Here is a 22491-nt window from a genome sequence, read left to right as displayed (position 1 = left end):
GCGCCGCGCCCCAGTCTGTGAGACGCGCACCGACAGAAACAAACGGTTGCAGAAAGAAACAGTGGACACAGTCCCACTAACGGAGAAAAACATTAAGCTCCCCGCCTGTTCCCGAGTCGCTGTGGATTCCAGCCGCACATTAAAACCCCCAAATCGCGTAAGTTTGTTTTCTACTTTCCTTTCACTCTGGATTATTCTCCCTAGGGTTTTAGTCTCGCGGCCTCAGCGTTAGCGAGCGAGCTAACGTTAGTGGCGTTAACGCTCGCTTTCTGCAGGATAAAATCGTTCGTTGTATGTGTTCTTATATTTCTTGTGATTTAGAGATCACTTGAGCCTTTTCTGCCACAATCGGGACTCTCGGTAACGTTTATTATGTTGTAGAAAGAGGAGAGCGCAGTTGCGCGCGTGCACCGGACAGGGCCACTGCAACTCTGCACGCGCACAAATGAAAACAGTAAAAATCTTTGTCACTTTTAAAGTTGGACATATTTTGTGTTCTGCAAAATGTGGTAATCCTTGTTGCATGTATTTGACATTAGACAGACTGTCGATAGCGTATCTTGTTTCCATCGGTTTTAAAGTGATATTGGTTGTTTATCTACAATATTAATATACAAAATTCATGTTATATGATTTTTATTATTATTATTAAACATATTGTAAAATCAAAATGTGCACTTTCAACTCGGAAAGGACACCAAGTGGCTATCAGACAGTTATAGACCGTGATATATCATGAGTTAATCATATTATTATTATTATCATCACAAGGCGTCTTGTGTGTGTTTTTGTGCTGGTCACAGATTGGGCTCATGTTTGTGTCACTGGTGTTTCTGACAGTCTGTCAGTCAGAGAAAGAGAAAGACTGAATCATCTGTCTACTGGTTTGTAGCATAAGGGCATTGTAGATCTTTCTAGTAGATTATTGCTTGAATAAAACCGTGGCAATATCAATATGATGCATAAGGCCAATAAGCAGTTAAGTTACTATTTTCATTATCAAAACAATTATTCTGCCAGTTAATGATGTTATTATGCTTTTTTGGGTGTGTAATAAAGCTGTTTGTGACTGTAAAATGTCTGCAAAGTTGTAAAGATAATAGTGCACAACAAATATAGTTATTGTCTTTTAAACGAGTCAGTAATTCCAGTCTCACTCATTACAAACCTGCATATATTTGTAATAATTTTGCACATAATGCAAGCCTATTGTTTTGATTGGCTGAACAGCGTCTCTTTGCTCCTCCCTCAAACACTAATGTATCTGAGACTGTTTGGTTCGTGTTGAGAAGATGCTGTTGTCTGCTGACAAAGCAAATCCACTTTGATGGGATTGATAGGCTACGGTAAAATCCACAACTCGTTACTGTTCGTATCACTGAGTATCCTTAGCCGAGATTCAGTTGTGATAATAGGCGTTTAGTTTCCAAAGTGCTCAGTAAGCGGTCGACAAATCATAACCGACCGAGCCATGTGACCAATCAGAGCAGATCAGCTCTCAGAAAGGCAGGGTTTAGAGAGACTGAATTTTCAAACAAATCGTTTCAGACTATGAGAAATGAGGTGATGTGCAAAAATACAATTGAAACGAAAGATTCAAAGAAATTAATGTGTTTTATGGCCTTGTATGCATGATAAACCTGTTGTAGGACAAGAACCTTTAAAATAACATAATTTTTGCACTTTAATATAGAATGAGCGCTCACATGTGTGCGTTTACATATTACAATGTTTTTGATCGTGGCTTATTCAGTCAGGAGTTTATAGAGTTGAAGTGATCAGTTTTATCAGTTTTTATTTCAGAGCTTTTTCAATAATAGTGCGATGTTGAAACCCGAGATTGAGACGCTCATTCTCTCACCCGTGACCCTCTAGAGGGACAAAAATGTGTTTCTCATTTTCATCTCATGTTGTTTAACTTTTTCCCCTCTTCCTCTCCTCCCTTTTTGTTGCTCAAATTTTCATATGTGTAATGCTTGTTGCTTTAAACAGGAAGCAGTTTGTGTAGTGTGTGTGGCTGTTTGCTAAGCCTTTGTTTTGCATAGTATAAAAACTACATCTGCAGCAAAACATGGCTCTCTCCCAAAGCCTAAACCTCCATTGGCAGCTTTTTAAAGCACAATCAGACACAGGCTATTTGAAATGTTTGCAGAGTGATTATTCTGCTTTTTTGGGGCCAAATTCTTAGGCAGAATTGGATAGCCTACTTGAGAAAAAAAATCCCATTATGCATTGTGGCAAACTGTAAAATCCATCCATGGTGGACAAAGAGAAATGTTGATTATCAAAATACTTCAAAAAAATATTACTTAAAGGGTTAGTTCACCCAAAAATGAAAATTCTGTCAGTATTTACTCACCCTCATGTTGTTCCAACCCTGTAAGACCTTCGTTCATCTTCGGAACACAAATTAAGATATTTAAGATATTAAGATCGCTCCTGCATACAGTCCATAGGCTTCTTGAGGGACTGGCTCTTGCTGTCTCCGAAAAGTCATTAAAGACATCGTTAAAATAGTCCAAGTGACAACAGGGGCTCAATCTTAAGTTTATCAAACGACGAGAACACTTTTTTGCGCAAAAAAACAACAAAAATAACGACTTTATTTCAACTATTCACTTCCTTCTCCATGAGCCTGTAAGTCAGTTAACGTAGTGTGATTGCGTAGAGCTACGTCACACGTAGGCTCACTATTGGCCGACGCTGGTCATGTGTGTGTGATGCGTGTGACGTACAATAACAGAAGCTTACGCTATTAAACTAGTAACCTGACTTGCGCAGAAACGAATAGTTGAAATAAAGTCGTTATTTTTGTTGTTTTTTTGCGCACAAAAGTGTTCTCGTCGTTTGATAAACTTAAAATTGAGCCACTGTAGTCACTTGGACTATTTTAACGATGTCTTTAATGACTTTTCGAGGACAGCAAGAGCCAGTCCCTCAAGAAGCCTATGGACTGTATGCAGGAGCGATCTTAATATCTTAAATATCTTAATTTGTGTTCCGAAGATGAACGAAGGTCTTACGGGGTTGGAACAACATGAGGGTGAGTAAATACTGACAGAATTTTCATTTTTTGGGTGAACTAACCCTTTAAAGCAGATAAATAAAAGTGTAATAGCCTATATTGTCAATATATGTGTGAAGGATGTAGTCTATGTAGACAGCAAGGCATCTTATTAGTTACTGGAACAGAGCCCATATATGTTTATGATTGATAATTCTACGCTATATGGGCGATTTTTAATGTGTTTTGTTTCTAAACTGATTTTAGTGTTGTACAATATTTTATTAGACAAGGAGTTGTATTTTATTTTATCAGTCCAGTGGTGTTATTTGAAATATTTGCATCGCTTAAAGGGATAGTTCACTTTGAAATTCATTTTTGATATGTTTTAGCTTGCCTCAAGGGCATCCAAGATGTAGGTGTCTTTGTTTCCACAGTATTTTCAATTTTGACATTTTTTGGTCAAACCGTTGTTGTCTGTCAGTCATACACTGGAGGTGAAGGGGGTCCACAATCGGTTCACCTCAAAGAGCATGCACAGAGAAGTCAAAATTAAACATGATTTAATGACTCGTAAATGTAAGTACACATTGATGGCCTAAGACACGAAACGAGCGGTTTGTGTGAGAAAACGAACAGTATTTATATAGTTTTTACCTCTTGACTAGGGTTGGGTATCGAGAATCGAGTATCGATTGGAACCGGGACTAACTTTTCGTTTTTCCCGTAATCGTTCAAAAGTTAAAATTTCGATTCCTAGTTTCGATATTCACAGTCCGCCGAGCGGAAGAAGAAACCGCTGTCACCGAAGTTTTTACCTCTGTTAACAAGAGGTAAAAACGATATAAATACTGTTCATTTTCTCACACAAACCGCTCGTTTCGTGTCTTAGGCCATCAATGTGTACTTACATTTACGAGTCATTAAATCATGTTTAATTTTGACTTCTCTGTGCATACTCTTTGAGGTGAACCGATGGAGGACCCTCTTAACCTCCAGTGTATGACTGACAGACAACAACGGTTTGACCAAAAAATGTCAAAATTGAAAATAGTGTGGAAACAAAGACACCTACATCTTGGATGCCCTTGAGGTAAGCTAAAACATATCAAAAATTAATTTCAAAGTGAACTATCCCTTTAAGGAATCATGTTTTTGTAGGGGTCCGTCTCTCAGTGTTTGGTGAATGTTAGGCATGTAGTTTATGTGCGGTATTCAGATCTACTGGCCCTCGGCCACATTTAGACCCATCGTGTGCCAGGAATAATGCAGACGATTAGTGCCATGGCATTCCTACACACATGCAAACACACCAAGTGATTTGTTTGAGGTGTTTAACAACTGGTGTGTGGTTACCGTTTTCAGGCAAACTTTGTTAATGTACAGATTTCAGATAACATTTCATGGCAAGTTAGGGTAATTCCCAGCTCTCTTAAAATATATATAAATATGTATGATAAAAATAATAAACTCAGATTAATATTTTAGGTTAGGGATGCACGATGTATCAGGCAACCTATCGGTATTGGTCAGTGTTCATTTTTTTTTTATATAATGTTATCGCCCCGATAAGAAAATTGCCTGATATATTAAAGCTGATGAATGATAGATGATTTTCTTTCAGATGCGCACTGTTCAACATGATGGTTTTGAATTGCTTGAAATATGATTGGAATCACTTCAAAAAGGGAAATACAGTAAAGTGCAACATGTGCAGCACAAGACATCATTAAAAGTGTGTGCTTGGGCCATGGATTCTAATGGTGAGACATTTTGTATTCAGGCTCTCAAAAATGAAATAAAAATTTATATTTTCTAAATAGAAATTAATCTTTCTAAATAAAGATTTCTTGACCAATATAATGGTTTTCAAATAAAGAGTTTTCGGTAAATGCCAAAAATATGCATATCGGTGCATCCCTATTTCAGTTCTATTTATTTAAGTAGCAAGGTAACAATCATATAATCCTAATAGCACATTTTACCTTAATTGGCTCCAGTCTGAAGAGTTTGGGCTGGTGAATATTAAAGAATAAGCCTAAGCATTTAAGCATTGAAGTGTGGCTTGGGGCTGTGTAATGCTTGATTCTGATTTGCTGATGACCATTTTTAGGTGTGCAATTATAATTATGTCTTAGCAATTCTTTTGCAGCTAAGTTACAGCCTACAACAGCAAAATAAACCAAAACCAAGCAAATAATTGACTTTAGAACTGGAAATCTTCACGTTTTGAATCTAACGTCACTCTCCAAACATTATGATCACACCCACATAAACACTTAGCCAGCAGGTCAATCCCCCCCACACACACACAGTCACATGATAACTGCTCCACACCCTCCCTCACATCTGTGAAGTGTTACGGGTGAGATAATTCACACACTTCTCTTCTGGAAACTAGGTCAGTGAGGAAGTTCCTCATGAGTCTGTGATGAGACGCTAATTCATGCAGCTTTACTAAAGATTCAACACTTTTATTATTGATCCGTTGAGTGGTGTTTGATTAAATTTTGTTGTTTTATTGCTTGTTTACACGGCCATTTTTCAAATCTGAGGTGTGAATGACCAGTGATAAAAGGGGGTTTCGTGACACTTTAAACCAGGGGTGTTCAATTAAAGCAAAGGTCCGTACACCGGTCACTCCCAGCGGAGTTCCGGACAATGCTTTTTTGGTACAGTTGTACATTTCCATCGAGGCAGTCATTGTACTTTGTTAAAAAAAAGTATTCAGGGATGAGAAACCCAGTTTCAGTTTTAAAAACAGTGATGTCTAATGGTGTGTTCACACCGGACGCGAATAGCGCGTCAGGTGCAAGTGATTTCAATGTTAAGTGAATGTAAAGACACATAATGCACGTAAAAGGCGCGGTAGACGCAAATACGCCTCATTGGCGCGAATTGAGGCATGAAGCGCGTTATGCGTGAATGATTTAGTGCTATTTGTACATTCAAACGTTTAACGCGAATTCGCGCCTGCCGCCCGAGTTGAAAAATCTGAACTTTGCCGTCAATTCACGCCGCGGTAACCAATCAGGAGCCTAGCTGCTTGCTGCTGTCACGTGGTGAAGTATCTGGATGCTTCAATAAATTATTTTGTAATATGACTAAATGCCTGGTGTGGTTCTAATGCGCAACAAAGCAAATATTTTATCACTTAAAACTTTATTTCAATATACGAGACATTTTAATTTTGTATTGAATGTTATTTATTCCATATCTAGATTATATAAAATATTATTATAATGTAAAGATAACCAACATACATAAGTTTGTGTCTGGACGTGAGAGAGACAAAATCACAGGACCGGTTAATAACTTTTGGAGGCTGGCTCTATTTATCATCAAAACAAAAATAAATGACAGATTAGGGTAATCCTCGCTCCAATGCGGGACAACAGGGCATCAAACTGGGCGCGGGACAGGCGGAAGTACCGGTGAAAGCAGCCGTCATTCAGGCGCAGCTCCTGGAGCGAGCAAATGGTGAGACTCACCAAACGGTTCGCCTCCGAAGGGTCCGGTGGACACAAATACGGCGACGATGATCCCCATGCCGCTCTTCTGCTCTCCAGAGCAAATACAGAGCGGTGACTCTCTCGATGAATGCTCGATCAACATAAAAAAAGATAAAAACCGCCAACAGGTTTTTGATTCCGACAAATTCGCACTTCAAGAGTGAAACTGACGCGCGTAAAAACAAAAGTTTGAGGCGAAATTTACGTGCGTCAGTTTCACTCTTGAAGTGCGAATTTACACAAATTGGTCAAGCGTCAAATAAGACGCAGTAGCCGCGAATTTGATGCGCTATTCGCGTCTGGTATGAACGCGCAGTATGAATTTTTCTTTTTTAACCAAAAAAAGTAAATATTTGATATGAATATAATAAGGTTCAGATGTTTTAATAGGCACATTTTTTTTTTTTTACTTCCATTGCTACGTCTCGGTACGTCTTGGTAATAATTTACCAAATTCTAACAACCACCACAACACGAGTCATTCTGAATTTCTGAATGGCACGTAGCTTAGTTTAAGTTCACTTGTGCATTCACGTCATTTTGTGCCGAATATTTGTAATATGTTTATTTTGTATATATCTGAATAATATCAAATAGGATGCGTTTCTTTGAGTTAAATGCACGTCATCGAAATGCTCAACGGTTATTCATTCAGCGTGCGCCGCTCAAGTAGAATGCACGACTAATAATAACGATGGTTAATTTAGGACTGTCATATTACATAACATGAGAACACCATTTTATTGTGACCAAGTCGGGTGGGAGGGGGTGGGGGAATATTAGGGTAAAAATGTTGCTTCTATACACGTTTTGTGTGGCACCTTGACGACACTGTGAATCAATAAAAAAAAAACTTTAATCGTAAATGGTTTTGAATTCATTGGGTTTAGTTGCCGTTTTCAATGCGTTGTTCCAGCACGTCCACAACAGTCACGCATTCTGACAAGCACGCATCTGAGGCGGCGTTGGTGACCCATTGTATTTGTCGTTATATTTATATATTAAATAATTAAGTTATCAATCACATCAAAACATTTTACAATTCTACTAACCCTTTATTTAGATTAAAAACCATTCTTATTAATTTGGTGAGGAACATAGCTTTTTGAGCAGAATTTGCAGACCCTGTAATGCTGTTTGCCATTTGCTAACGATTAATCGATTAATCGATCGTTAATTTAAACGACGATCGATCATGGGAATTTGTGAAAATTTGACATCCCTGGTCCGGATGGAACGGATGGAATAAGCTTTGTGGTCCGCCATCTGAATCACTGCTTTAAACTATGGCAGTGTTGTAGTTGCTGGCCAGAGCATATTTTTTAATATGCTCTAATGATGTGAATCTGGCCGGCACTAAATCATGAGGGATTTAACCTGCAAACTTAAACAGTGGCTTCGGCAACGAAGAGATTTTATTGTGTAGTTCAGACCTCTGAGAACCTCACAACTTTTTTTTTTTGTTTGCTGTCTTTCTTTCTCTCCATATGAAAGACACAGACTTCCTCCAACTCTGCAGGTGTTCCAATGTTATACGCATTTATAAACTGATCGCTTCTGGTTTGTTTGGCTGCTTTGAGTCACGACAGACTCTCTCTGATCGCCTGCTGTCCAGTTTAACGTCTGCCAGGGAGTTCTGGAGCGGGTGTTGGCCCTTTCGGATGGGTTTTGTCCTTCATTTGAGCCGGCTGGTGGGCTGAAATGGATTTGACTGCCATTTAGAAACTGTCAAGAAGCCATTATTGATGCAGGAAATTCATGCAGCGAGATCTGGCTCATTTACAATGGCTTTACAGGACTTTCAAGTTTCGAGTTTTCTCGTTCTCTCCATGGAATTTATTCAGACTTTGTTCAATCGTTTAGACTGTCAATGTTGTTGACTCAGTGATGAAACTTTCCAGCTGTTTCCAGAGTGCAATATTAAAATGTAGCCAGAGGGGGGAACAAAAGATAAAATGACCACGGGGTGCTTAGAGAGGCTGTAAAAAGTCAAAGATAATAAAACTGTAAAGCATCCAGGGGTGAGCTGTGCAAAGTGTTTCAGTGAGTGGGCAGAAAACAGGACAGGAGTGACCGTATACTATTACATAATCCTACAGGTTTCCATGGAAATGTGTTTCGTTCCCATAGCGACTACATTCATGCCTACACATCTCTGTGCTCTTAACACATACGCAAGCTTAATATAAGGCTATAATATAACTAGTCTCTGAGCTATAAACATCACATCTGTCTGATAATTGATGATGATGATAATTTTGCTGTTAAATGAGCTCAGCAAAATGCTTTCAGGTTATTTTGAGATCAGATTTTATTCTAAAAGTTTGATTTTCTTTTGCATGAATATGCCATTGAAATACAGGGTTTGTTCTCAGTTTTTTGGGGGTAAACTGCATATTATGGCAAAAAAAAATTAATTCTTTTAATAGTTGAAAATCTTTGAAATGATCCAGGTATTGAAAGAAACAGGCTAGTTTGCATTTGATGCATGCGGTTGGATCTGCACGACCAACTCGCTGTGGGAGTTTCACAACCAGGAAATGCAAATTCAGTGCATGCTCAAAATGTTTTTCACAGAATAATAGCCTTTCAAACATCCATTTAATATTTTTCTAACATTTAATAAAGATCATTATTTATCAAAGAAACCTTATGGCTTATGATTGTGACATTCAGGTTTACTTGTGTATGCCTGTAGACTGAACACGTAATATGCATGTTCATGACGTCACCGATTTCACAAATTTGTGTTTTTGTGGTTCACACAGGGACGAAAACTAAAAACAATTTCAAAAGTTAGCATTTTCAGGCACACATTGTCATGTAAATGAACGGCCAAACTGCATAAAAGTTTTGTAAAGTCATGTAAACGCCCCTTGATTGGCTGTTTCAGTTTAAACAAATCAGTGCCATTTCAAATGTTTTTTCATAACATGAGTCGCCTGGAAGGAAAAAGCGTGAAGTCTGCATGATTGATGTTTAAAATGGTTAGCAAGCGCTGCTTTATGGTTTGTATACCAGCAGTTCTTGGATGACCAGTATAGACCGTTAATGCCTGCTGATATAGAGCGTTATTTCAGAACAGCTATAGTCTTAGCTTTGTGTTCAATCACAGCTTTTTTATTCAATAGAGATTTTCCTTCCATGGTACAATTGTGTCTGGAATGATTCCTATGGTACTGTGGTCCATTTAGGGATAAGAGCTTTTTTCGGTCCTAAAGGGTCACTGCATTTTTCTGCAACTAATGCCTAAAATCAATCAAAAGCGCAACGGAAAAACCAATCGCTGCACTAAGAGTTCAAGGTGGCCGTGGACTCTGGGAAATACTGGAACAAAGCGGTTGGATTTTCATGGAAAGTTTGGTGTTGATAGTCAAAGGACATTATCAGAAGTCCAAGATAATGAGAGTATTTTGGTTGACACGAAGACAGGAGGGTTTTCCAATAGAGCTGCATGATCCTGGGAAAATATGCCACGTTGTTGAGTATTGCAAGTTCCTTTCCTTAGAGAAATTTTATTTTTATTTTTTAATCAGTTATATATGTATGATCATAGTAAAATAAACGGGTAATAGATATTCTGCTGATCTTTGATGAAGGTGTGTTAATCATTTCATTCAAGGCAATTAAACACCATCATTAATGTTCACATAATAAATTTGCATGCGCAAAAACGCGATATCTCAAATGTAGTTGAGATGACAAGCATGCACGCTCATTTTTCCAGGCACTCCGATGCCGCGGCGAGATAAAAACATCTCAACTTTTCAGAATGCCGCCATTAGTTTTTATTTTCCACTCTCTGAGCCAGTTGGTTCCCCTTTGGGCTGGTCTAGCCAATAGCATAATGGCACCTACTGGGGAGGTGGGTATTAAGATAGTAAGGCCCCATCTGATTTTGGATAAACAACCAATTATTGATGCACCGATATGAAAATTGTGGCTGATACCGATAACCAATATTACGATTGCTGTTATGGCCGATACCGATATTTACCGATGTCGATATCTGTATAGAAAACACATAGCGAGGATTAGGGCTGCACGATATTGGTAAAAAATAAAAAAAATATTTTATTTTTCTGCGATTATATATTGCTATATTAAAACAATTTCACCAGATGACTTGAATAGCTCTATTTGGAAAGAATGAATCATTCTAGAATGACTGGTTTTTTCATGGAGTAAATCCGCATAGAAACTAATATGAAGAGAATGTTAACTAATGTAGTTAACTAGACTTTAATAAATGGAACCTCATTGTAAATTGTTTCCGATTTATGTCTCTTGAGTTCAGTGTTGGACAGATCAGTTGTTTTAACCATTCATTAAAGTGAATCAGTTCAAAGGAGTCATTAGTTAGTGAATCGGACGTGTCATTAACGGCACACTTTGTGTGATTATCCAGGCAGTTTAGGGCATCGCACAGATTTGTCTCAACACAGAAAACATTTCATCACTAGATAATTTTTTTTTTTTTAATTGAAAGTGTGCTTTTTCATCTGAATGTGTGGAAAGCTTTTCAGAGAAGATAAGTCAACTTTATTTTAGCACAATTCACAACCAGGAGTAGTTCAGAAAAAAAAAAAAACTTTGGTCTTCCGACCTTTTACCGTTGTGTATTCTCAAAGATATTCAGTCAACTCAATTCATTAATATGCGCGAGGGAAGGGATAGCGAGAGAGAGCGAAACAGTTTGAAGGCAGGGCTTTTTTACTCTCTCTGCTCGTTCTCTCTGTTAAACAAGCGCAGCAGTCAGTCATCTACTACATCACTCGCCGGTCAAATAAGGCTTTGGCGGGATAAAAATACGCCTTAGTGAGGCTGACAGAAAACAGCGTGCAAGTTCCAGTCTTCTTGCGCTTGATGTTTAAACTGACAGGACTTGCGCTCGTAATATATGCGCTCGTGCAAAAACAAACACCCCCGCCCCCACAACCACATCTACACAGGAATGATTATTGGCCTGTTCACATCGTCCCCATTTTAACATCAGAACGTTACCGATGTGTAAAAAATTGACCATATCGGCCGATATGCAGGATGCAGGAATACTAGCATTAATTTATTCTCAGATAACTAAATTTGTGCTCAAATCCCAGTGTTTATTCAGAATTATGCATGAAGAGGCGTCTGTATCTGAACACGTCCGAGGCCTTTATGTGAATGCGCTGAAACGAAAGCGTCTCTCGGTGTCTGTGCAGTTTCCAAGGAGAAGAGCACAGAAGGGCTGCGCTGTAAATCACGTCGTGAAAGAGAGTGGGAGGAAACTGGAGAGATAGAGAGTGAGAGAGACAGATGCTGTGGTGTACTAAGCACTAAATTCTAAAGAACGTTTGTTTTTTCACATTTGAGTCGAGGTTCGCTGTAAATGCTGCTCCACACGGCCTCACTTTGATGTGCAGCATGCACAGGCCATCTTCTCAAACTCGTAATAAGAAGCGATTATAAACCAGCTGTTGTCAAAAAAAAAGAGAAGCTTTAAGTGTCCCTGTGGTTTTTGCAGAAAAATAAACACTTAAAGGATTAGTTCACTTTTGAAAAAACTTTTGCTGATAATTTACTCACCCCCGTGTCATCCAAGATGTCCATGTCTTTCTTTCCTCAGTCGAAAAGAAATTTAGGTTTTTGATGAAAACATTCCAGGATTTTTCTCCATATAATGGACTTCAATGGGAACCGGATGGTTCAAGGTCCAAAAGACAGTTAATAACAGTTTCAGTGCAGCTTCAAATGTCTTTAAACGACACCAGACGATGAATAAGGGTCTTATCATGCGAAACGATCGGTTATTTCAAAACTTATTCCAAAAATGTAACTTTTCTAAGGACAAATGCTAGCCTTGCTCTATTCTGTGAGGCGCGTTTGTAACGTCACGTAATACGTAATTACGTTCAAAAGGTCACGGGCGACGTAGCCGGAAGTACAGAATCAAAATCGTCCGACATCGTTGTTTTACCTTTTAATTCCTTTTTTTGTAAACGGCGTTTGAGTTAGTTTGCACGTTCAACCTATGCGTTCAACTTGTAAACACTCTGACTCTGTACTTTCGGCTACGTCGCCCGTGACCTTTTGAACGTAATTACGTAATACGTGACGTTGCAAACGCGCCTCACAGAATAGAGCAAGGCTAGCATTTGTCCTTAGAAAAGCTACATTTTTGGAATAAGCATTGAAATAACCGATCGTTTCGCATGATAAGACCCTTATTCATCGTCTGATATCGTTTAAAGACATTTGAAGCTGCATCTGAAACTGTTATTAACACTATCTTTTGGACCTGAACCATCCGGTTCCCATTGAAGTCCATTATATGGAGAAAAATCCTGGAATGTTTTCATCAAAAACCTAAATTTCTTTTCGACTGAGGAAAGAAAGACATGGACATCTTGGATGACATGGGGGTGAGTAAATTATCAGCAAAAGTTTTTTCAAAAGTGAACTAATCCTTTAACTTAAATTAAATTATAGTTGTACTGTTAAATAAAATGCATTTATCTTATATTCCCTTTTTTATTTTACAGTGAAATGTTACAATAGTAATAGTACAATAGTTATTTTGTTTAATATATTTAATAATAATTGTGCAGCCCTACTAACAACCACAGCAGTTTACCGTATTTCATCTGAAAAATCATGGTTTACTTTTTTTTACAGTGAAATATTACAGCAGTAACATCTCTTTTTGTTTCATATTTCTGATAAGAAGAATTTTGCAGCCCTGCAAACAAAGAACAGCAAAACCTGTTGTTTTTAAATGACATTTTAAATGCATTTCTATCAGTAAAATTACAATTACATTTTTTTCCTAAATACTTTATATATTTAAAGAGGGCAAAAAAATGTTTGTCATAGCTATTATTAAAGTCTGTATTCTTACATTGAGTTCTTTCCATCAGAATGCATGAAATGCACTTCTTGTTGTCGTTCATTTTAACTCCGCAGCCATTAGGATGTAGAGGAACCCTATGTTTTAAATGTTCTGCTTTGCACTGATTGAACGTGCTCATTTAGGGGGTTTGAACTGAAATGAGGACGAATGGTCTGTGTTTCTGCAGATTGAGAGCAGAGCATCTGTCGGGAGCTCCAGAGTTTCATTACTCAATGCTGCAGTTATTTCCTGTGCTGGGGTGAAATGAGCAGCCTGTGCTTGTTGACTTCATCCTGTAATAATGTGTTGCACTGGCCAGTTTGTGTTGTAGGTTCTGTAACACCAAGTACATGTTTACGTGGCTTTGAAACATCCGAAACAAAACCACTTAGATGACATTAGACGATCAATAATGCTGAGTCAGACAGACGGACTCCCTTTCCTTCTCTCTCTTTGCCTTAGTGTCATTGATTCTCCTGCATGACACTAACAGCATTCTAATCAGAAATCTGAATGTATTTTCAGATTTTTTTTTTATCTTGGTATAATATTAAAGTCACCATGTAGTCAATCATTTTATCCTTTAACTCATCTTTGATCACGAAAATTACATATTTAAAAATGTTTTCCTTGAAAAATATTACATGCCTTAAAATATCTGGAGATTTTAAAGTAAAATTATTATTTAATATACATTACTTTCCATAGTCTCACAAAATCCTGTGGGAAACAAGATATGCCGTTGCAAAATGTAAACTGCATTATTGCACAGCTCTATATAAAGTTGGACATGTATTAAATCCAACTTTATCTGCATATAGGCGGTGATATATACTACCCTGTTTAGCAAATCTCATCTTTTATTTTGCTGAAAAATGTAATTATCATAACAGAGACCTTTATAAAAAGTTGGATATATCCGCATGTTCAACTTTATCTCCAGTATTGTATACTCGTGTTTGCGATATATATTGGTCGTCTGTACCATTCGTTCACACAGAACATGCAGAACTCGTATTTAAATAGTCTTTTTGTGTTTTGAAAAAACAATTGTAGGGGAAACACTGATGCATTTTGTTTAAAGCTACACTATGTAACTTTTGTGTCTCTAGCGGCTGAAGAATAAATCTGTAAGTTACTTGCGGAGGAACATTGTTTTGTAATGACACGAGATGTGCTTCCGATCGGATGCGTCTGGAATCTGGGCTTGATGCGATGATCATCTAATCAAAGGATTGGCTTATCAGTGCAAACGTCACTAACATCATCAAAACTCCTCCAACAATAAAATACAGATTATATCTGAAAAAAATATAAAGAATTTTGGATATCTAATAAGCAGCAGCTGGGTATATATATTGATAAATAATGGATTATTTAATTCAGTCTTAGATGCTTCAGATGTGCACTGTTAACATTATACTAAATTAAATTATAATGAGAAAAGTGTGCTTGGGGTATGGGTTTTAATGGTGAGACTTTTGTAATCGGGCTCTCAAATTATATAAACATTTAACTGCCAATAAATGAGTTATCGGCTTTCAAATGTACAAGGATATCGGTTATCGTATCTCAATTTTTATATCAGTGCATTCCTACTTGGTGAATTAGGAAAAGGAAAACACGAATTGGAAGATAAAATACAATGTTACAAAAGAAGTCATAGAGATGCTCAAGTTTTACTTTAAAGCTAGTTTTGTTGATCGTAAGTATGTACTTTCATTTATGAGCATAGCTGAAGTATGCAACTCTGTTGCAGGTGTGTGATGAACGGAGACTCAGGTGCAGGAGTGGTGACGGCCCCCCCTCCCACCAACCCCCCTCATAAGGAGCGTTATTTCGACCGTGTGGATGAGAGCAGCCCGGAGTACCAGAGAGAGAGGAACATGGCACCCGACCTGCGGCAGGACTTCAACATGATGGAGCAGCGGAAGAGAGTGTCTATGATCCTGCAGAGTCCAGTGAGAACACAACACACACTTACAGAAACACTGTGTAACGGTTTTGAAGTCTCTTCTGCTCACTAAGGCTGCATTTATTTGATAAAAAATACAGTACAATTGAGAAATGTTACTGAAGACTGGAGTAATGATGCTGACAGTTCATTGTCACATGACCCTTCAGAAATCACTCTAATATGATGATTTGATGCTCAAGAAATATTTATTATTATCAGTGTTAAAAAAAAGCCGTTGCACTGCTTCATATTTCTGGTGGAATCCATACAGTTCATTCAGTTCTCAATAAACCCCCTCATGACTGATTTCTTAATATGCCCAGCAATCATGCGTGTGTGTGTGTGTGTGTGTGTGTATAAGCACAGAGGGGATTCTGTTTATGCAAGCGGACTGTCAACGGAAGAATAAAGATGCTCTTTATCCGGGCAGAAATTGAGGGAGTGAAGGAAAGGCAGCTGATTTTCAGCTCTCATGCTTTAAGTTCCATCTTCGATCAAGTAGTCGCTGTCAGTTTTACTTTTGATATTTTTGAGCATTGAGCAAATATCTTTAAGTCAAGGTCAAGCACATTTCCGATGATTTGAAGGTGCTTAAAGGGTTAGTTCACCAAAAAATGAAAATTATGTCATTAATGACTCTCCCTTATGATGTCCCAAGCCCGTAAGACCTCCGTTCATCTCCAGGACACAGTTTAAGATATTTTCGATTTAGTCGGAGAGCTTTCTGTCCCTCCATTGAAAATGTATATACAGTATAGTGTCCTTGTTCAGAAAGGAAATAAAGACATCATCAAAGTAGTCCATGTGACATCAGTGGGTTAGTTGGAATGTTTTGAAGCATGGAAAATACATTTTGGTCCAAAAATAACAAAAACCACGACTTTATTCAGCATTGCATTGTCTTCCGGTTCTGTAGTGGATCCGCGTTCACGAGTCCGCAGTGACGCTGACGTGTATCTGGTATGTTTGTGTATTCGGGTTCAAATAAATGTAGCTGGGCTGTTTGTGCTACAGACGCGAATGATTCCTCAAGTCATATCTATAATTGGACCCTATTAGGGCTGGGTAAAAAAAAAAAAAAAAGTTTTTCCGATTCTCATTTTTACGCATTTTGAAAATAATCTGAGCATTTTGCTAAATATATGTACCATATTACATATTCATTCTAATTGCTTATGTTCTTCAGTATTTAATGCATGTTTAAATAAATTTGGCAAGTTTTTTTATGACAGCCACCATTTAAATTCTTATATTTCATAAAACTTTATTATAAAAATAAATAAGTGTAATTTAAGTGTTTGTATACAAATCACATTTTTACCTTCAATATTACAGCTGACTAATGAAGCCTATTAGGCTACAACTGACTCTCATAGTTTACAGCATTAGTTTAGAGATTTGTTTTCTTTGAGCAAATTTGCCATGTATTGTACCTGATATCCAAAATAATCAAAATTGAATTTGAACTGCAAGCTTCTGAATAGAAATTGAATCGAATTGTGAAATTTGCATCAATACCCAGCCCTAGACCGTATAGTTCTGGCTGTAATTGTCTGTGTGTTGTCCTGTGCTTTAGGTGTTCTGTGATGAGCTGGAGTCTCTGATCCAGGATCAGATGAAGAAGGGGAAAACTCCCACCAGTTTGCTTGCCCTGCAGCAGATCGCTGACTTCATGACCACCAGCGTTCCCACCATGTACCCCGCAGCCCCGCAGGGAGGCATGGCTGCCCTCAACATGAGTGAGTGTGTGTGTGTTTGTGTGGTAATCAACTGCGTTAAGCCACGGTCACTCTTGTCTTTGAGCAAGCAAACTTTCTACGGGCACCGCAACGATCCTGATATATCACATCACACTCATGACGTCTTTTTTTATAAACATATTAATTCCAATATTTAACAAATAATAATGTATCCAAAAAGTTAGAAAATACAATCTGCTCCACTTTACTGCCACTTTGCTAGACAAATCGAACTTCTGTTAATTTATATATTTAAAAAAATATGTATTTTCTGTTTTAATTAGTCATTAGTCATTTTGTTGTCTGTAATTTTTTTTAAAATGTACATTTCATTTTTATTATTATTATTATATATTTTTAGTTACTTTAGTACTTAATACTAAATACTAAAACTTATTTTTTTTTATTTTAGTTTTAGAAATTGTCATTTTTAATTCGTTTTTATTATGTAATTTTTTCAGTTTGACATTTTTGTACTTAGTATTAATATTTAAAGCATGTTTTTATTTTAATTTTGTTAGTTTTAATAATTTTGTGTTTGTCGTTTCTATTAGTTTTTTTATTTTTTTGTTTTTTAATTTTAGTACTTTTTAGTTAGTTAAGCTACATGAGAAATAGAAATGTTGCCTTGTCAAATAACTTTTGTTTAATTTCAGTTAATGTTTATTTTAATTCAAGTAACAAATGTTTTTTTTTAATGGTTTAGTTTGAATTAATGATAACCCTGGTGTTCCTCACTGAAAGTAAAATACAACTTTAAACAACAGCTTCAGTGTTTTAAAGAACTCTACTAGGCATGGGCGGTATCCAAATTTTCATACCGTCAAACCTCCTCCCTATTTTACCGCGGTATACGGTATTACCGCGTGACTAATTAAAAATTACGAGATAAGGCTCAGACGGCATCACACATGATGACACGTTCAACCAGAGAGTGTCGGTTCCAATAATGCATCTAAAAGCTGTCAATCAACTATTAGAAAACAGGAGATACACATTGTCTCACACCAGAGAATGTGAGCAGAGTGGTGATATTTCCTCTAGAGAGGGCAGCGCATTTCTGAAGATCACGCGCCACGAGCTCTCGACGCGAGCCGAGTGGAGCCGAGATAAAATTATTTATTAATAAACTAGTGTTTTCTATGTCAGTTGCTGCAAAGATAAAGATTGCATTGACGATGCAAACTGGCATCTTCATGGTATGAAAACACGAATAAAGAGTAGCCTAATGCACACTTCATATGAATAAGCCTATAGCTCAGAGAGCAGCCCATTTCTTTTAGCTTGTAATGTTTTGTTTAAAAGTATAGACATTTCAAGCTTACATATATATACACTTCTCAGATCATTAAGACATGTATCTTATATGCCGAGTTTCAGTTCATGTATGAATCGCGCTCCAGTCACGCGTCGGCGCGTGTCCTGATTACTATCTTTGCTTTTTATTTATTAGCCTAATCCAGGCAATTCGTTGATGAAAAAAATAATTAAATGAAGATGCAATTTATTCAAAACGAAATTCGTTTTAAAGAAAGGCTTTGTACAAAACAAAACGTAATAACTGGTCATAATCATGTCTGACTGACCCAACGTGTTTTCTATGTCAATTGCTGCAAAGATAAAGATTGCATGCAAACTCGCATCTTCGCGGTAGTGAACGCAAATAAAGAGTAATGCACACTACATATGAATTAGCCTAAACATAAGCAGAGAGCAGCCAATTTCTTTTCGATTGTTAAAGAAGACATTTCAAGCTTACTACACTTCTCAGATCTTGTTTCTTATACGAGGTTCAGTTCATGTATGAGTCGCGCTCCAGTCACGCGCCGGCGCGTGTCCTGATCACTATATTTGCTTATTATTAATTAATCCAGGAAATTCGTTGATGAAAAAAATTTTAAAAGAAGATGCAATTTATTCAAAACGAAATTCGTTTTAAAGAAAGGATTTCTACAAAACAAAACGTAATAAGTGGACATAATCATGTCTGACTGACCCATTCCAAATGTTTTCCGATATTGCGCATTTTATGATCTTATCTTATTCATCTCATGAAGTTCCCTTTTCATAAAATCAACATACATAGAAAAACATCATATTATTAAAAAAATATGAAGGGAATACGTTTTTTTTTCAACCCTAGCTTATATTTAAGTGTCACACGGTCCGCCCCGCTGTAGACTACATGCATGTGGCGTGCATGTGGTGGTGGGGCACAATTTTCAAATAATAATCGAATAATACCAGGCAATCTTTAAATATTATTTTTGCTTGAAATGCCCATCCCTGCCAAACTGCAGAAGTCGTGTTCTTCTTCGAGACCAAGTTGGTGCACAACTTGCAATCTTTGCCCTCTCTCCCCCACTCACTCGTCACCACACTGTCACGTCATGAGAACCAGATATAAGCATTTTAGCCATTAAATAAATTGTATTTAAAACATTGCACTTATATAGGAGACAAGGATTCCTTGTCTCCTATTTAAGTGCATTGTTTGTTTGTTTTTTGACGGTATGACGATATTGAAAATGATACCGTTGCTATTTTTAGATCCCGCGGTATACGATATTACCGTAATACCGCCCAAGCCTAAACTCTACATATAAACATGTTTATGTATTAATGGCAGAACAGTCCTTACAGATGTGTGCGTGTGTGTGTGTGTGTGTGTGTAGGTTTGGGGATGGTGACTCCAGTCAATGACCTGAGAGGTTCAGACTCCATCGCCTATGAGAAAGGAGAGAAGCTCTTGCGCTGTAAACTCGCTGCGTTTTACCGCCTGGCCGACCTCTTCGGCTGGTCTCAGCTTATCTACAACCACCTGACTGTGAGTGTGTCACAAATGCATATATACAACACATGTCAGGATGATATGTGGCAATACAATTTAAACCTCTGTCTCTTCAGGTCCGGCTGAACACAGAACTGGAGCGTTTCCTGATTGTCCCGTTCGGTCTTCTGTTCAGTGAGGTCACGGCCTCCAGTCTGGTAACCCTGCCCGTTTTACCTCAACCATCTGATGCCTCTCAGAACGTGACTGACAAAAGTTGTTAGGAGTATTTAGCAGCATTATATGTGTCCTCAGGTGAAGATCAACCTGCAGGGTGAGATTGTAGACCGAGGCAGCACGAATCTGGGCGTAAACCAGGCTGGCTTCACCCTCCACTCCGCCATCTACGCGGCCCGGCCCGACATCAAGTGCATAGTGCATATTCACACGCCCGCTGGCGCCGCGGTACGAGCCATTCATGAATCATGACAAACTCAATCATCTCACGATAATCACTTGGGTCACACTTTCTGTTTGATGTTTTTATCTACTGTATACTTGCATTGAAAAATATATTCTCTACAATGCATTTAATGTGTTCTTCTTGTATTGCAAAACACTTGGCATGGGATACGGGTTGGTTAGGGCAGGTTTGGGGGTACGGGTAAGTTTAAGGGTGAGGAAAAGGTCAACAGTGTAATTATAGATGTAATTACAGAATTTAATTACCGCTGTAATTCTATGCAGGTATTTTTTAAAATGCAAGTACAATGCAAAAACATGTAAACAATTAGTGCATTTTAACAAATGATTCATTTAAATGTTTGAACATGGTAATGCCGCTTAATGTAAAGTGGGACCAAATTAATGAATTTAATTCAGATGATTTTATCTAAAACGATTGCATTGTCAAATATAAGCATAATATGGAAGCTTGTTTGCGCCATTGAATAAAAAATAAAAGGTAATTGCGACTATCTCACAATTTTGCCTTTTTTTTTTCTTGTTCTCTGAATTGCGAGTTTATAAAAGTTGCAATTATCTTTTAAATTGTTTTATTCAGTGGCGGAAACGAGCTTCCATAGCATTATTTGCATAAATAGATTTATTTTGAGCAAAATTGTTTTTTACGACCAATGAAGAATTACATGCATTTTGTTTGTTTGCATCTCATTCATTTTTATTTACAAATTGCAGCATTTTTACGTAGTATTTGATCATTTAATTTTGAATTCTGTTGTATTTAGATGTGTTTTATGTCCCATATCGTTTTTAATAGACTTAAAATAATTAATAAATGCATTTTCATTTCGTTGCAATATTTCATGGTATATTTATTATATTTACTGTTATATACCTTCATATTAATCATTTAAATAATTTGACCTCCAGGTGTCTGCTATGAAATGTGGTCTTCTGCCCATTTCACCTGAGGCTCTGGCGCTGGGCGAGGTGGCGTACCACGATTACCACGGTATCCTGGTGGACGAGGAGGAGAACGTCCTCATACAGAAGAACCTGGGTCCCAAGAGCAAGGTACCAAATATATATATATATACACAGAGATTAAACCGCTATATCAATTTCTGTCTGACTTCAAGCCTGGGCTCTATCCGGTTTTATGTTGTGTAAAAATTGCTTTTGTTCAGGTGTTGATTTTGAGGAATCACGGTCTGGTGTCTATTGGAGAAACCGTTGAAGAGGCGTTTTACTACATTCACAACCTGGTCACAGCCTGTGAGATCCAGGTATCCATCAGTTTAGCATCTTTAATGTGTGAAATCATTGTGTTTCCAGCAGGGCTTTAACCCTGTGAATTAGGGATGCACCGAATATTCGGCCGCCGAAAATTTTCGTCCGAAAATGGCCCAAAAGTGCATTTTCGGTTTTCGGCCGAAAGACTTTTATCACCGAAACAATACGGCCGAAATGTTGTGATGACGCAAACAGAAACCGCGACCTGCACGTGCTTGTCTGAAGCAACATGTCTGTGGTGTGGACGTATTTCAGTGTATCTGAACCCACGATGAGACGGAAACCTTGTTTATCCACCTATATCTGCTGTAAACAATGCGTGCCGCCATGACGACGACTCCGGTTGTGAGCGGGTCAAGAGCGGTGCGCGCGCTGTTTGTGGAGACTCGTGCTGCCTTGTTTATACTTTCGCCTGCCTCCGCAGCGCGAGTCTCCACAGACAGCGCACGCAGCGCTCTTGACCCGCTCGCAACCGGAGTGGTCGTCATGGCGGCACGCATTGTTTAGAGCAGATATAGGTGGATGAAACAATTAAAAATTATAAATAAGACTCGCGCTGCGGAGGCAGGCGAAAGTAAACAAGGCAGCGCGAGTCTCCACAAACAGTGCGTGCACCGCTCCAAACGGTCGAGGCGTTTATACTTGACGCGCTCTCCGTTGTACTATTCCTTGAAACGACAGGGGACGACTCAAGTAACTGTCCTCTAACCATCAGGAATCGGTGAGAAGAAGACAGATAAATACATGACAATGTTTATTTTTTAGTATTCCTCCACCAATACAAAAATAATCATGTAAAACCCAGTAAACCCTGAGATTATTACTTGTGACATTTAAAAAAAAATATGTATATGGGAACATGTAGGCCTATGTAGCCTATAGA

At 37.9% G+C, this 22491-nt stretch overlaps 1 protein-coding gene across 10 annotated transcripts in view; it reads left to right on the top strand.

Moving 5' to 3' along the window:
• add1 (adducin 1 (alpha)) overlaps positions 1-22491 on the top strand; it is a 43567-nt gene continuing 21076 nt past the window's right edge. For all 10 annotated transcript variants that reach the window (XM_039664056.2, XM_039664051.2, XM_039664049.2 and 7 more), the window contains exons 1-8: positions 1-157; positions 15147-15348; positions 16921-17083; positions 19759-19910; positions 19991-20071; positions 20169-20318; positions 21246-21389; positions 21503-21601. In XM_039664056.2, coding sequence (XP_039519990.2) covers positions 15154-15348; positions 16921-17083; positions 19759-19910; positions 19991-20071; positions 20169-20318; positions 21246-21389; positions 21503-21601 — 984 coding nt within the window. In that variant the 5' untranslated portion in view covers positions 1-157; positions 15147-15153. The remainder of the gene's footprint in view (positions 158-15146; positions 15349-16920; positions 17084-19758; positions 19911-19990; positions 20072-20168; positions 20319-21245; positions 21390-21502; positions 21602-22491) is intronic.

This window comes from Pimephales promelas, chromosome 19 (genome assembly GCF_988280905.1).
Source record: "Pimephales promelas chromosome 19, fPimPro1.hap1.1, whole genome shotgun sequence".
NCBI lineage: Eukaryota > Metazoa > Chordata > Actinopteri > Cypriniformes > Leuciscidae > Pimephales > Pimephales promelas.
Note: the sequence above shows the minus strand (reverse complement) of the source record. Positions and strands in the feature narration are given on the sequence as shown.